The sequence below is a fragment of the Etheostoma spectabile genome, chromosome 3 (assembly GCF_008692095.1).
Source record: "Etheostoma spectabile isolate EspeVRDwgs_2016 chromosome 3, UIUC_Espe_1.0, whole genome shotgun sequence".
Taxonomy (NCBI): Eukaryota; Metazoa; Chordata; class Actinopteri; order Perciformes; family Percidae; genus Etheostoma; species Etheostoma spectabile.
In genome coordinates, this window is record NC_045735.1 from 8589902 (window position 1) to 8605095 (window position 15194).

A 15194-nucleotide genomic window follows, 5' to 3' on the forward strand; every position below is an offset into this window, starting at 1 on the left:
TGTGTGTGTGTGTGTGTGTGTGTGTGTCAAAAATGTACAATATGGCATTGTTAGAAAATGCAACAAACAAGAAATAACTGGTTTTGGTTTCTAGCAATTAGAAAACTGCCGATTAAAACACACTTATCCTTGTGTGTACAGTGACTTGCAGTGGGTCTGACCTTAGCGAGAGGTCGTACGTTTGTGTGTTGTCATAGTCGCTGTCAGTGCCACTGCCGTGCTTCTCTAGTTTGGGGATCTGGGGAGAGAAACAGCAACAACAGGCTCCATCAGGCCAATGATCACCCCCGCTCACCAAACCGCCCGAGCCGTTCACTCGTGCAGAGCTCCCCCAAAGTTCAAGCATTTGTTTCCAGTGAATGTGACAATTTCAAGTCCACTAAATTGTGTCGATTTTAAAAGTTGTTTCAAATCATCAGTTTGAATCTTTTAAATAAAATCTAAAAAACATTCCAAGCTCTTGCAGTATTTGTAGGTAGCTGATTTGGACAATAAAAGTCTATAATCTCAACTTCCCACTGTACAGAATCATGAAGATAAAACTGTAAACCCTCACCATGTATCTGCCCATCTCTGTAGATCCAGACAGATGTTGGCCTCCATATGGTGCTGGACCCCCTACACCACCCTTCCGTACCTGTGAAAAGTGAGGGAACAAAAGGACGGGGAGAGAAAGAGAGAGATGGAGGGATAAAGATAAGAAAAAGAGTGAAACGTGGACAAAGAGATGGAGAAGGGAATGAAAGATTATCAGACAGAGATGGATAAAGAAATAGGGAAAAAAGTGTGGGGACAGAGAGAATAGATGTTTTTATAAACAGCAGAAAAATAAGATGAATGAGCCAGTGAGAGCAGCGGCAGATCAACTTGGCAGCGAACACATCATCCCATCAAGACTACTATACAACAATGCTAATACTACAATGCCTCTATAGTTATCTAACACTGAAATACAAAGAACACTGCTAACTAAACTAACCAGTGATGATCAGCTCTACATCACACAGAGCATCTAAAAAGGACTACACACATATTTTACACTAATGTTGATCTCCATTATTAGAATGCATAATAAGCAGAAGTGGTGCATAGTTGCATGTGAGAGAATCCTAAGTTTGATGAAATGGCAAACAATGCAATGACAGACAGAATGCTTACATCCAGAGGATGCACGGCTGCACTGCAGTGAGCAAGGGACAGACAGGTGAAGAGACAGACAGACAAAAAGAAAACAGACAACAGGTAAATCTTTGTATACAGAGACGGTGAAGTGGATACGACTCCATGGAGGTCTCCATAGAAAAGTTGACAGTAGTGGTGAATGGTTGTGTGTCTGCATACTGTAGCTTCACAGATGCTGCTGTAGGATAAATGCTAGTGAACGCTATAACTGGTCACCTAGCTGTCTGCCATAACTATGGAAGCACTTAGAGGCAAGTGAGAAAAATATTCTTGTGATCCATTCAAGAAAAAAAAGGTTTTGCGTATGTGAAAAACATGTATTTGTGTTTTCTGATGTAATACTCATTGTAATTTTCATCTTCACTACCTCATGTTTTAAATAGGACTCAAACTCACCTGGCACCTGGAAGAAAACACGAATGCCTTCCGTCCTATTTAAAACATGGGGTAGTGGTGCACTTCAGCCTCTTGTGGCCAAAATGAGTATTACAACCAACACCTAAAAAATAATAATATTAATAATAATAATAATAATAACCTTGAAACCTTTATTCCCCCACCTGTTTCACAGATAAAAAAAAAACATTTACATAACTTAGAAAGACTATCCTGGCAAAACCTTTATTTCACCTGTTTGTAAGTCATTAACACAAGAAAACAATTTAGATCGGACTAATCACCATAATTCTTTTCTCTCTTGCCTCTCAGGGCTTCCATACTTATCAGCCACTTTACATTGTGTGTGTGTGTGTGTGTGTGTGTGTGTGTGTGTGTGTGTGTGTGTGTGTGTTTGCGAGCGCGCGCAATAGCATCTGTTTGTGATCATTGTAAATCCTGAATTAAGCAGCTGACCAGAAGCAGGACAGCTAAGTAGGAGGTCAAAACGGGTTGAAAATGAAAAGGTCAAAAGGTAAAGAGCAAGCTAGAGAGAGAGAAATCAGAGGCGTTGCCAGGCAACCAAACAACGCAATCCCTATTTTCCATCTTTCTCCTAGACGTCACACTTATGCACTTCCCCTTTATTATGCTAAAAACCATTAGTTAATGTCTTATTGTTCTTAGACAAAGCAGTGCTACACCTTCACATTTAAATGGGGGCCATGCACAACTGGACATTTCAAAGAGAAGGATCGGGAATTGAGATGCAGGAAGAGATAAAGTTGAAGGGAAATAGAGAGATCAGGATTGGACTATCACCCATTAATATGGCCAAAGAGAGCCAATCAGGGCCACCAAAAGGAAGGTGTGAAGTAGAGGGGGCCGCGGGAGTTCTAACTTACGCTGGGTGTGTTGAGGGGTTGCAGGCGGGCTGCCAGGGAGTCCAGGACTGGGGGGCCATGGGCCGTGGGGCCGGGGGCCGCCCCTGGCTCGTACATAGAGAAGGCCTGGCGGTCCCTTCGGTGGGGATGGGAGTGGGGGGCAACCGAGGAGGGCACCGACAGCCCCGAGGGGTCCGTTCCTGTCCCAAACCCACCCAGACCCACTCCGCCAATTCCTCCTCTCATCCCACCCCCTTGCCAGTGTCCTCCTCCTCCTCCTCCTCCTCCACCAGGACCCCCTACCCCATGGCCAGCTGCCCCCCCAGCCTGCTGGCCCCCCCGCAGCGCACTGTTCTCTGTCTGCATCCGCGTGATCTACAGGAGAGGAGGAAGGGAGCAGGGAGGGATGAGAGGATGGAGGGAGGGACATGGGAAGGTTGAAGGGAAGGGAGTGGGTGTCAACTGAATGGTTAAAGACAAGCATCCGCAATCACATGTACAGTAAAAGGCTCACACAAACTCATACATGTTAACTCATCAGTACTCGGGAGGGAGGGGATATGTAGTAAAGACACATCAATAGGTGACATGTCGAGGCAGAGATTGGTTCTTGGAAAAGGGGTAGAAGGAAACATAGGCCGTCTTGTATAAATATATTTTCATAGGTCAATATGGGCTCACCTGCACTGAGGTACTGTTGACTATAATTTACATCTGACCACAGTATTTGTTATCTGCAATGTATGTGGACATAAGTGTCTGCTTGTACAAGTGCATGTTTGCCTCACTGCTTTACTAAATCCCCTGTCAAATGACAAAAATAAACACATGAATGAATCATGGGTCACATTAGCAGACACTGGCAGCCATTAATGAGTACAATGAGATAATGATGATGACCCAGGAAACCAAATGAAGCAACATTGAAGATTATTAAGTGAAAAATGTAATAACTAAAATTAAACTAAAATAACTAAAAATGACAACTAAAATGAAAAGAGTATTTGTAGCACCAATGGCATCTGCTTTAGTTACTAAATAACACTGGAAAGCTGTAACCAAATACATCTTCCAGAGACAACAGTGTAGAAAAATGACACCCTGTCAGGGAAAATACATCAACTTGCAAAGATATTAAAATATTCACTTGTCTCTCCGTCACCCTGCCCTCCTTCTGTCTAAATTAATTGTTGCTTCTCATTTTGCCAACGCGTCTTTGTCTCTTTATCTTCTGTGTTCTTAAATACCCTCCCTTCGTCTAGGCATCAATCTCATTTTATAATCCAACTTCTCCACAAGGTTTTATGTTCTCCTTAATAAGAAACAGTTAATGCTGACTTTTCTTGCTTTATCCCATCTCTCTTTCATGCACCCTGTTGCTTCTACTCTTATAAATTAGATCAAAACAGAAATAAATTATAAGTTAAACTCCCACTTACTGCTTTCTCTTTTGCTCTGTACATGACATTCTGTGGTTGAAGTTGTGCAAAAGATGACCCTGTGACCTAATGACTCCCCCCTTCATACTCCCTACCTCCTTCTGGAGCCGCCGGAGCTCATCGCTCAGGTTGTTGTTGACCTTCATCAGCTGTTGCACTTTGGCTTCTGAGGAGGCCAGCGCCTTCTTTACTTCCAGGTACTCCTGCAGGGTGATGGGGCCGTCTGACAAGTCTGATGAGTCCATACTCTGGATTGATAGAATATTTGGGCAGGCGGACAGGTATAAAGAAAGTCAGAAACACAGACAAGTGGACAAAAAGGCATAAAAAGTGAGGAAAGTGAAATCATGAGACTAGTAAAGCTATTCCAGGGTATAAGCCCAATGTGAAAGTGTTTTTACAAATAAATCTAACTCATACACTGTGTCTTAGGCTGACACAATGATATGTTAAATACTGCTGTATGTAACATATGCCGAGGTAAATTAGTGCATTTTGAGGGGTGAAAACAGCTTAAAACTGTGAGGGGACTGAGGGCTGCAGACTGGAGGCCAGTACTACAGCTGATCACACGCATTTTGACAGTAGAGCCTCAGTTCTTGTTCTCAATGCACCATCTGCCCCCACTTCCTGTGACCATGGAGCATGCTCAAACACATTTCTATACCACTCCCTAAAAGTGAATAATGAATGCACACATTTCTAGAGTGGAGATGAAAGTGGAACCTCTGACTTGCGGTTTGTCAAAGTTTTCCCCAATGAGTCCAGAAAGAGAAGATAGTTACTGGTTTAGCAGTTGTTTACTTTGTCATTTCTACCACTCCCTCTCTGCACCATTTTCCTCTCTCACTCAATCTCTTCTTCCATTCCCTCTCACTACACTCTCTCTGTATGAACAATGCCTCTCTGACAAGGACCCAGAATAGCTGATGATGTCACTCAAGAGCTATGTAGCAGCCCTAACTGCTGCCACTCCCCGCAAAGCATGCTGGGACAAGCAGTATTTAAGAGGAAACCATGGAAAAGCTTTGCTAGCTGATGCAACTGCTTTTCAGATTTTTTTTATGTAAGAAGACGATGACTGAATTGTTGAGAAACATTTTAAATAGCATGTGCAGAGCTGTAGATTTTTACTTTGAATAGGGTGCTGCATTTTATCAAAGTGAGGCAAGATGTACATTGGTTTTCTAAAATAAGCAGTGTGTGTTCAAGTACTATACCTTTGCACGGTTGCTGCGTTGCGTGTTGCTGTTGTTCTGGGTGGTAAGCTCGCTGTCTGTGTCTTCATCAGAGGCTACACTGTCGTAGTCATGCTGGTCATCATCAATGCCCAGATCAAATGGGTCTGACAAAGGAAAAAGATCTTATTTATTACACTTCTCAATATAAGTTTATCAGCCCAGCTCTTTTCATCTCTCCCTTGGAAAGGCTCTGACAGAGACAACTGCTGATTGTTTTTGGCCACCTTTCTTTCCAACTTTTTTGAATGATATATAGAGATAAAAATATACTGGCACAAATGTAACTCCTAAAACATAGCTCCACATTGTTGTCCACATCGTTGTACAGAGAGGTGTTGGAAAAGTCAATATCTATCCATATTTGTATATTTAACTAGGTTAAATTGTATGCCCTTGTTTTTTGCTTCTCTTTAAAAAGCTTGATAATTGCCTTTGGCCGTCTGTCCTAAACTGTCTGTCCCATCCTCCCAGTGTCTCACCAGTAGGACTGCTGAGACCTTTCCCTTGCTGTCTCCTTTTGGCGTCACTCAGGATGTCGATGATGAGTGTGGCAAACTCCCGAGCGTTGAAACGAGCCAGCTTCTGACGGCCCTGAGGGAAGAATGAGGCTGGAGTTATTAGAGTGCACACAGCAAGAATGACATGTAGCAAAGGACCACAGGTTGGACTTGAACCCGGGCCGTTGTGTTAAGGACTGAGCCTCAGTATATCTGACATGCGCTCAACCTTGTGAGCTACTGGGTCGACCCGTCTAAAAAAAGTTTTCAAAGTTACTTAAGTTTGTACCATCAGTGTGGAATATAGATCCAATCCAGCCCACAGTCAGTGTGTGACTAATGTGGCCAACAACCATGGAAAAACACAGTCATACTCAACACACACAAATACACATATAAACACATGAGAAAGAAACACAAATCGTGCCATTACTTGAGTATGCTGGCATCCATTTACTATAGGAGAATAAAAAGATCACTTTAAAATGAAGTGCTAAACTAGAACTATTACAGAAAGCGATGTGCTATTTCAAAACATCACTTTGGAAGACAAAAGAAGGTAAAATGTTCATCTTTAAATGTGTGAGTGTGTTTTTCTTCTGTTTTTTTCATCATGATATGTGACAGCACAGCACAGTTACTGACCACATTGAACTGCCTAATCAGGGAAAAGCAAACGTGGCGATGCGGGTGTTTTTTCTGTGCGTATGTCCATGTTAAAAGTCAATGTTTATACTAATGAGCCACACAGACGAGGAGAACCTATGTGAGAGGAACCCCAGATGAATTACATATTCCCTCCTCTTTCACTGCTTAAGAACATCCCTTGTCAATTTCACACTCATTCTCGGCTTCTCCCCAAACCACATACAATCTCTAACTGTCTTAGATATCAATATGCCCCATCTTTTATATTTGCACGCCAGTTCTTCCACCAATTTTGTAATTGTCTACAGGTAGAAATTTGCTAACTATTACTATGTATTTATTTGTATCAGCTAATACAAATGTATTTGAGTATATGCATGCTACCTGTACAGTAGGTATGTATGAGAATGAATGTGTGTATGTTTACCTGGTTGCGTGTGGCAGAGTATTCAGGATTGACTGGTAGGAAGGGCACTGCGCTGCGTTCCGTTACCAGAGTGCTGTGGTTCTGGGTTGTAAGCCACACTGGAGAAACAAATATGAAGCAAAAAGAATTCTGTGTGTGTGTGTTTAAAATGGAACACGGGCAGCCAAACACCCAGTCCATCCACCCACACATTCGCACAGACATAAACAAAGCACAGTAAAAACCATACAGTAGATCCTAAAACTGAATTCCAGCCCATATAATCCACCGTTTTGCTTTTAGCCCTCCCCTTGTGTGTGGCTGAGTGTGTACGTGTATTTGTGTGTGTGTTTGTCTTTGTATTCTTGCCACTTACCTGCGGTGCTTCTGTCAGAAAGCACAATTTGACTGCTACTGAAGGAAAGGGAGAGAAGAAATGGAAAAAAAGAAAAGGAGACAGAGCAAGAAAGAGCAGAGGAGGAGAGAGACTCAAGAATTTCAGAGGCACTTCCTCACTCTGTCTCTCCTCCTCCCTCACTCACTCCATTTGGCCTTCCTCTTTAACAGACGTTTTCCTTTTCTCCTCACTCTCTCCTTCAAATTCACCCTGTGCTCTCAACATTTTTTCTCTGATTACTTCTCTGTGATTTTCTATCACTCCTTTTCTTCTTAAAGTTTTTGTCAATGATGTTTTGTGGAGGTGTTTTGTACTTTCAACGTCTTGTTTCCATATAAGGAAAAAGTCATAACACAATACATACATGTCTACCCCACAGAGCACCAAAGACTTGAGGAGGGAGGAGATGAGGCTCACCTGCATCGTTTTCTCTGCGATCCACCTCATCATACACATCCATTGCTAGCTCCTCAAACAGCCGATTGTTGAGCTGTCAAACAGACAAACAAATTGTTAAATTAACAGGTGTATTTGTACATGCCAACACATCAGTGCAACATACACCAGTGGGAAAGGCAAGAGAGCAGAAGAAAACTGACATTAAAACATCGTGAAATACAGCGGGTGGCACATTTGAAAATTTTACTTGGCATGCCGTTTCATTATTAGTCTAGCTAAAATGCCTAAAATTTGCCTAAAATGCCTATGTTATTATTTCCAACTTATAATCTTTCAAAGGTTGATAACCGACCATCAGCTCTCAGTTTTTGGATTATTAGCATTCTGTGGGGCTGAACAGATGGCCCTGAAGCGGAAGGACATTATTTTGGCAAGTAATAGAAAATCTGGTTAATAGACCAACCAACTTGTTTTAAGTACTTATATTTTTACATTACTTTCAAGCACACAATAAATCTGGCTACTGTCTAAAAAAAAAAAAAAACTAAAACTAACTACTTTTACCTTGTCAATTCTTACCACTGTTTGTAGAATTGTGCTGTGAATGTCCAATAAACCCTAATTTAAATCTCACAATTGAATCAAACTCACCGCTTGAAGCTTCTTCTTGGCAGCCTTGGCCAATTCTGAGAGGTCCAGACTAGAAAAAACACAGAGGACAACAGTGAGACAGGCACCACAAAAGATACAGTGGAATAAAGAAAGGGAGGCAGAGGGAGGGAAGAAGATGTGGATAAGGAGAGAAGAGCAAAAGGTGAGGAGGTGGGAAGGGTGTTTGGCTCGGGGGGGCAGAGAGAGGGAGTGCACATTTAGGGTGGGATACGTTGGGTGTCAAGTCAAAAGGGCTGGATGTAATGGTGACTTGGAGACAAATAACACGGAGAGCAACTCTCTGTACAGTCCCAGGGACAGGGTATATCTGTATATTTTACAAGCTCCAGCTAGACAGAAAAATATCAGCACATATTGAGAGTCAAAGTGTTACTTTATAACTATATGACAATCTGTTTTTTCCACAGCCACAAAGGACATATGCTACTGTACAATGTAAATACTATTGATATGACTGGTGTGATTCTCCTGTGCACATCATCACCTTACTTACAGTACTGCAGGAGGCCTATTGACACTATTTCCTTATCCCTTGTAGCTTTTCCCCCTCATAACTAGCAGTACAGCTCTATTTTCTGGTGATTCTAAGGCCTAACAATTTCCCCCGTCAAACCACTAAAGAAGAGAAAGGCATGTTGTTGTTTACAACAGGAAAATGTACAAAAGATGGGGTAGCAGACAGAGGGGATTGGAATGAAGAAAATGAAAGGAATGAAAAAAGGAACAAGGAAAGTAAAGATACCTCTGTGTTGGGCACTTAGGACGAGCTCTGGCTCCACCAAGCGCAGCGAAATGGAGAGAACAGAAGACGAGTGAGAAAAAGAAAGAAACAGACAGAAGGAGGGGTGGAGAAGCCATATCAAAACAGCTTTAATTGTTATTATCAATTTACCAGAACAGAACAGATGCAAGTGGAGTTAGATGGCAGCTCAGAAGTAAGATTCTGAGGTGCACTGCTTAACATTTGTGGGTGTATTTTTTAAGGTCCTCTCTGGAGTAAATCAGCACAAATATTTGAAGATAGCTGAGCCAGGTAATACTGAACTTGATTTATCATAAACGGACTGTGCACTTCGGCACCTCTCAAATCATACCTGCAGTTTGGGATTAATAAGCCTCAAGTATCTAAATTATTGTCTGTACCTGTAATAGCTTAGATAATTTACACTGAACAGTCAGCTTTTGTAGAGATCTGCTTTAATTAACTCCTTTTGAGTGGGATACATATTACGGTTGTGCTAACACTCATCAGGATGGCTGACCGACCTCACGATGGAGAGCCACCATTGTGATACCACGCCCCCCCACTCTGTCAGACACACTAATCTTAGTTGCGGGTTCTGGACGGGAAATTGACTGCGTCAGCCTTAAACTAGCAAGGACACTTGCGTCGGACTTGGGTGCAAGACGGGGGCCCCTTAAGTGGAAGCTACTTTTTTCCCTACATGCCAAATATTTGTGAAAAAAAAAACCTTGCTTTGAAAAGACTGAAGAGATACTGTCTCTCTCTCTCCCTGTCAATAGCGGCTTGCTCTACCTGCACTAGTAACAGGTTAATTCATGAGGGTGCTATTTTATGTATGAGTTAATATTGTGTTCAGTTATGTTTCTGTTTATTGATTGCGTTATTTAGTGCAAATATAATCGAGAATTTAGTTTAATCTCAGTAATGATGGAATATTAGGTTATTACTGATGCTCTGTTAAAGGCAATACGTTCCACTGTATTGTCGTTACAGCACTGTAGTCAAGTGAAAGTGGGTCAAGTTGTAATTTACTGCCCCTAACAGCCATGTAATAATAATAATAATACTGTCTATTTACTGAGGGCATTTAAATATATGTACAGTAGGTCTGCTTGTTTCTATGTTAACTGTTAGCCCATAGTAGTATTATATTTATGTAAAGAGATGTAGTAAAATAAAAATATATCAACGTCCATTGCAATGTTTTACTGTAAACATCAACTGCCAATTCAGGGGACATCGCACAACCCTAGTACATATACTATGGTGCCGACATATGGTCAGAACACTAAATTGCATCAGTATTAACTAAGGCCAGGGAGACACAATGAAATAAAGCAGTCATAGTATGTCAAGAATGGCAAGTCAAGTAGCAGAAAGTTCAAGTATATGAACAAAGATACTTCATGCAATCAAACCACACCATGCATGCAAACGCAAAGCACTCATAGCCACTTTAATACAAAACAAAACCCTCATGGTCCATACCTGTCTGCCATTTGAGGAATGATATAATGGCCATTCTTATGATCTGAGGAGAGGAAATGAGAGGAGAGGAGACTTCATGCACTGGATAAAAGCTTTGTCATTGAGGTAAACTGCTAAACTTAGGGGCATGTGAGGTGCACACAAACGAGTGCAGTGGGTTACCTGGGCGCCGGCCACAAAGGTAGAAGGCTAGTCTGTCCGTCAGTTCGTACTGACACTCTACCAGCCGCTCTGCTAACTCTATATGGCCCGCTTGCCTGGAACGCAGACAAAAACAATTCTACCTTCTTGTTGTTTTTTTACGTATTTTGAACCATTTTTATCATTTTCACCATTCTCCCATAGCAGATTTAATTTGAGATATGATTTAAATGTCAACTGTTCTTGTTAATTAGGTGTGTTTTTACTGTTTTGTACCTTGCGTAGTCCATAGGTGTCCGCCCGTTGATGTCAGGTGCTCCGGGGTCTGCACCGTACACTACTAGCAGCTCAGCCTGCAAGATCTGGCCTGCCTTGGCTGCCACATGGAGTGGGGTAGTGCCTTTCTCCTGGAGTTAGACACACAAACAGAGTCAGGACAAGAGGCCTGGCATTAATAGTGTAACTGAACAGCATGGATAATTTCTAGATGGAGTGAGTCAGCGAGTAGATTTTTCCTGACCGGGTGGAAGAAGTTGGCCTGAGCACCAAGGGACAGGAGCCGAAGACACGTCTCTAAACTCCCCGTCCGCACACTTGAGTGAAGTTGCTAATCAAGAAACAAAAAGGAGAGGTAAAAAGAGAGTGATAAAAAGACAGTGGCAGGGATGGCAAGAATAGACATCACACAGAGACAGAACCAGGCCGAATCACCTTAGTAGCCATTACTAAATCCTGCTGTCTTATTTAGATCACTTCCTGCCAGTAAGGTTTTATCAGTGTGCATGATTGTGTGTTTGAGTGAGTGTGTGTGTATACTGTACATGCACATTTTCATAATGTGATGTTGTCCACTGACATCTAAATAAAACATCCTTTCTGCTTACACATGCAATTCAGCAATGTTGCAATGTCAGTATAGGCTACTTATGCTAACATTCTCAACCCCTCTGCTGTGAAATCCTGAGCCCTCACCTTACTGAGGTCCTTGGTAGTGACGCCATCATCATCGCGGCAGGGCAGCTTGTGCACAAAGGCCAGCATCTGGTATTTGGCTCTGATAAACTCGGACTTAGTGGGACTGCACAGGAGTAGAAGGTAAGATCGTTAACAAGAAGAACATTAATAATCCTTTTGGGAGCAAAACATTTTTTGCTTCGTTGTTATTTCTCTCACACACAGTCACACACAGAGCTGTTAGGGGTTCAGTTATTTGCTCAAGGGCACATAAAAAGTGCACAGCAGGTGAACTGCCACGTCTTCAGCTACCAGTCCACACTCTGCAGTTGAACTGACCAGTATGAGCTACTGCTTCCCACAAAATTCAAACCTCAGAAAAACCCAGGACAGTGTGTCATTTAAAGCAGATTTGTATTTTGACTGAAAAGCAGTTCATGCTTTGATTTCACTTTTCACCTTTTGATTCTAGTTACTGGTTACTGGTTTCCTGCTTGTTTTACAAAGACATTAAAAACATACAGTGCAGTACATCTTAAGAGAATATGCACAATGTGCTTCTAAACATTTGTGAAACAGCAAATAAAAGGGGACCATTTATTGTATACAGCATTTATTAGGTTCATACTACGTAGTTTGTGTTTCTACTAAAACGTACTTTGTGTTTCTACTAAAACATACTACCCATGGCTGCTGCACCTGTATTCACCCTCTGTATGTGACGCTCTGTTGGAGCGTCTGTCTCGTTAAGTCCCCCTCCCGAAAAAGCCCAGTCTGCTCTGATTGGTCAGCTTTCCATATCAGCGTTCCTGTTGTTGCTGTCTCCTTACAGTCGGTGGCTGCAACAGGATGTTGTACCGTGAAAAACCCCAATAAAAAGGCTTATAAACCAAATATTACACAACCAGAAATGTTTCAGCAGTAATGTGACCCAAAGTTAGGTAGAATTTAACAATATTGGCCGCCAAGATTGCAAGTTTCTCTGCCGTAAGCACGCAGCTACTATAGTTAGGCTTGTATTTGTTTGGCAGTTGAGTTTAAACATTAACAATCTTTGTGGAGAACCGCTTTTCTCCACCTTTAGGTGTAACTTATTTCCAACAGGTCCAAAACAGACCCTGTCTATGTATACTTTCAAAAACACTCTGGGAACAGTACAATATTCATTAGGAAGGTGATTAATAACTATAAGGACACGGTTTACTGGGTGCAATTGCTCTTCACTACTGCAAATGACAATATGTCCAGAAAAGGTTGTATAATATTCCTGTGAAGCTGGGGCAATAATCTGCCCCAGCAACAGTGATTGGTGGAAGATTTGTGTTAGTTCTGTGTATGTTGAGCCTGCAGGGAGTATACTTACTGGACTTTGTCCTGGGGGTTGGGTTTCCTACGACCGCTCTGTACCTGAGCAGGGTCCAGGAGGCTGTGTTCCCATATGGAGTTGGCCCCGTTACTGGCCAACGTGTGAACCATCTGAAAAACACAAACGCAGCAGTTACTCAGTGATGGTTGACCACAATGCAGGAAAACTATAAGAACATTCTGGTGAGTAAAGTCATGCAACCCTAATGCAATATTGTATTTCCATGTTTTAAATATATTGCTTTTATTATTAAAAAAAAAACAAGAAAAGAATATGTACAAACTGATGGATATGCATATAATTGAACATAAACAGAGAAAATACAAACTTTTTTATATAAACACAGATGGAAAACCTATGGAATGGGTTTGTATCCTCAGTGCTAAGTCAGATTTCTGTATCACCATTGTTTGCATAACTTTTACAATATTAGTAAGTATTCTGGGCCCAAGGTACTGCATTTTATTTAACTGAATTTCCCTTGCCTTCATTTTTTATTTCTCAGCCTTACCTGCAATAGTGCGGGAGGCCATCCACTGTGCCTCAGGTGCTTGACTATGGAGATATGGCGACCTAAGCTGCGGTGGACTGAACAGCATTCATCACAGATCAGGACCCCTCGGTTGATACTGGTCCAGCCAGGGTCTGAAAGGAACAGAAATAGATAATTAATATTACAAGCCTTTTAAAACATGCTGTGTGTGATAGTAAGACTTTTCGGGTTGTGAAGAAACTTAACTGCTTAACCACAATGGTGACATTAGTCCAGTCTGCATTACAATAAGGGTTGCAAAGGGTCAGAATATTTCCAAGGGAAATTAAGCTCAGAAAATTGGGGAACTTGTAACGGAAAGTTAACCATGGATTGCATTTAGCAGCATACTCTTCTATCACATGTAAAGATAATTTGCCAGCATCCTACTAAATAATTCAGTAAAATAACAACCCTCTGCATGCAATGTGCATTCTCCCATCACATGTCCAGCCCACACCACAGCACAATGTAAGTGTAAGTTGTTCACTTAGTTTGCACACAGCCCACATTGTTAGTTCAAATTGTTAAAAGTACCTTTTAATTAATTCACTCACTACATGGCATATTTCACATTGTATGCATATCATAAATTATTAATTAGTTGCCAATTTAATGGATTACGTTCCATATTTATATATTATTACTTTTAATTCCCATGGAAAGTGCCCAATTTGAATAGGTTAATCCTGGAATTTTGCAACTTTCATTACAATAAACCCATTAATATGCAAGTATTATAATGTAAATGTAAATTACAGTTTACTACCACAGGAGCCATGGGAATTGATGGGTTTATGTTAGTATGATTTGAAACTATAAATAGAATCAAACTGATTGTGCTCAACCTAAACGGCTACCCTGCCTAGGCTTAATTCAATGTCAAGACAATTATATGCTGCTTCTTTTCTTTCTCCTCTTTTCTTATTTACGGCCAAGTCAAACATATGCTTATTTTAGTCCTCTTTGCAGTTCGAAGTGTACAGTACAGTGATTCTCTGTCACCAAAAACTTTAAACTTTATTTGTTTATACGTCTTTTAAATTGTGCAATTATCCTATATACACATATGGTATTGTATAACGCACATTGTTAGCAAAGCAAGCTTGCACTTTAGAGGATATGCATCTTTGTAATAAATCTAATATTCGGTCTGTAATCTTCTGTCTGTAATCTTCAGAAAATATCCTCACAGTAGGGAATCATCAGTTAGAACTTTTGCAATAATAATTGTGATATTTTACTTATAATCTTTTACAGTATTTGGAACACTGTTAACAGGAATATCTCAATATGATTATATGACGAACATATACATAGCCCTTGACATGACAACAAGAGATGTTTTAGCTACAGTTGGAAGATGCTATGTTGAAGTACCAAAAACCTGGATAAAGCTGGATCATAGCCACAATGAATATTCCATATGGTGGGTTGTACTACAGCTCCCATCAGCCCAATATTATCATCATTATTACATTAATTGTTACTAATGAACCAATGCATGCAAAGAGCCCTGCTTTCACAAAAGTGCTTACCAATATAGGGCTAAATGGGAGCCTATAATAATTTGCCTACTTTAAACAGTCATCTCAGTGTTGTTCAAAACTCCAGAAAACAATGTGCAGTAGGTAGGACTGAAGGTCAAAGTCAAGTCAGAGTCGTGGTAGTCTATATCCTTGACGTTACACTTCCGGGATTGCTCTGTTGTCGTCGGAAAACTGGCAGATTTCACTCATTTCGGCCAGATATCCGTTGCCTTGGGCTTCCTTTGTGTTGGCATTTTAAACTCCGGTAGATTTATGAGGACTGTGGTTAACTTTTTCTC

The 15194-nt window shown here is 41.1% G+C and overlaps 1 protein-coding gene across 3 annotated transcripts in view; it reads right to left on the reverse strand.

The window, feature by feature from the left end:
* git1 (G protein-coupled receptor kinase interacting ArfGAP 1) overlaps window positions 1-15194 on the reverse strand; it is a 21199-nt gene that overhangs the window by 2036 nt on the left and 3969 nt on the right. The window contains exons 2-18 of one of the 3 annotated variants that reach the window (XM_032509889.1): window positions 13346-13479; window positions 12832-12944; window positions 11487-11592; window positions 11035-11121; window positions 10791-10921; window positions 10536-10630; window positions 10374-10416; window positions 8883-8909; window positions 8120-8168; window positions 7487-7559; window positions 6694-6791; window positions 5601-5712; window positions 5101-5225; window positions 3976-4128; window positions 2463-2816; window positions 557-637; window positions 162-238 (exon numbers count right to left, since the gene is read on the reverse strand). In XM_032509889.1, coding sequence (XP_032365780.1) covers window positions 162-238; window positions 557-637; window positions 2463-2816; window positions 3976-4128; window positions 5101-5225; window positions 5601-5712; window positions 6694-6791; window positions 7487-7559; window positions 8120-8168; window positions 8883-8909; window positions 10374-10416; window positions 10536-10630; window positions 10791-10921; window positions 11035-11121; window positions 11487-11592; window positions 12832-12944; window positions 13346-13479 — 1858 coding nt within the window. The remainder of the gene's footprint in view (window positions 1-161; window positions 239-556; window positions 638-2462; window positions 2817-3975; window positions 4129-5100; window positions 5226-5600; window positions 5713-6693; window positions 6792-7486; window positions 7560-8119; window positions 8169-8882; window positions 8910-10373; window positions 10417-10535; window positions 10631-10790; window positions 10922-11034; window positions 11122-11486; window positions 11593-12831; window positions 12945-13345; window positions 13480-15194) is intronic. The other 2 variants (XM_032509891.1, XM_032509892.1) reach the window with 2 other exon arrangements.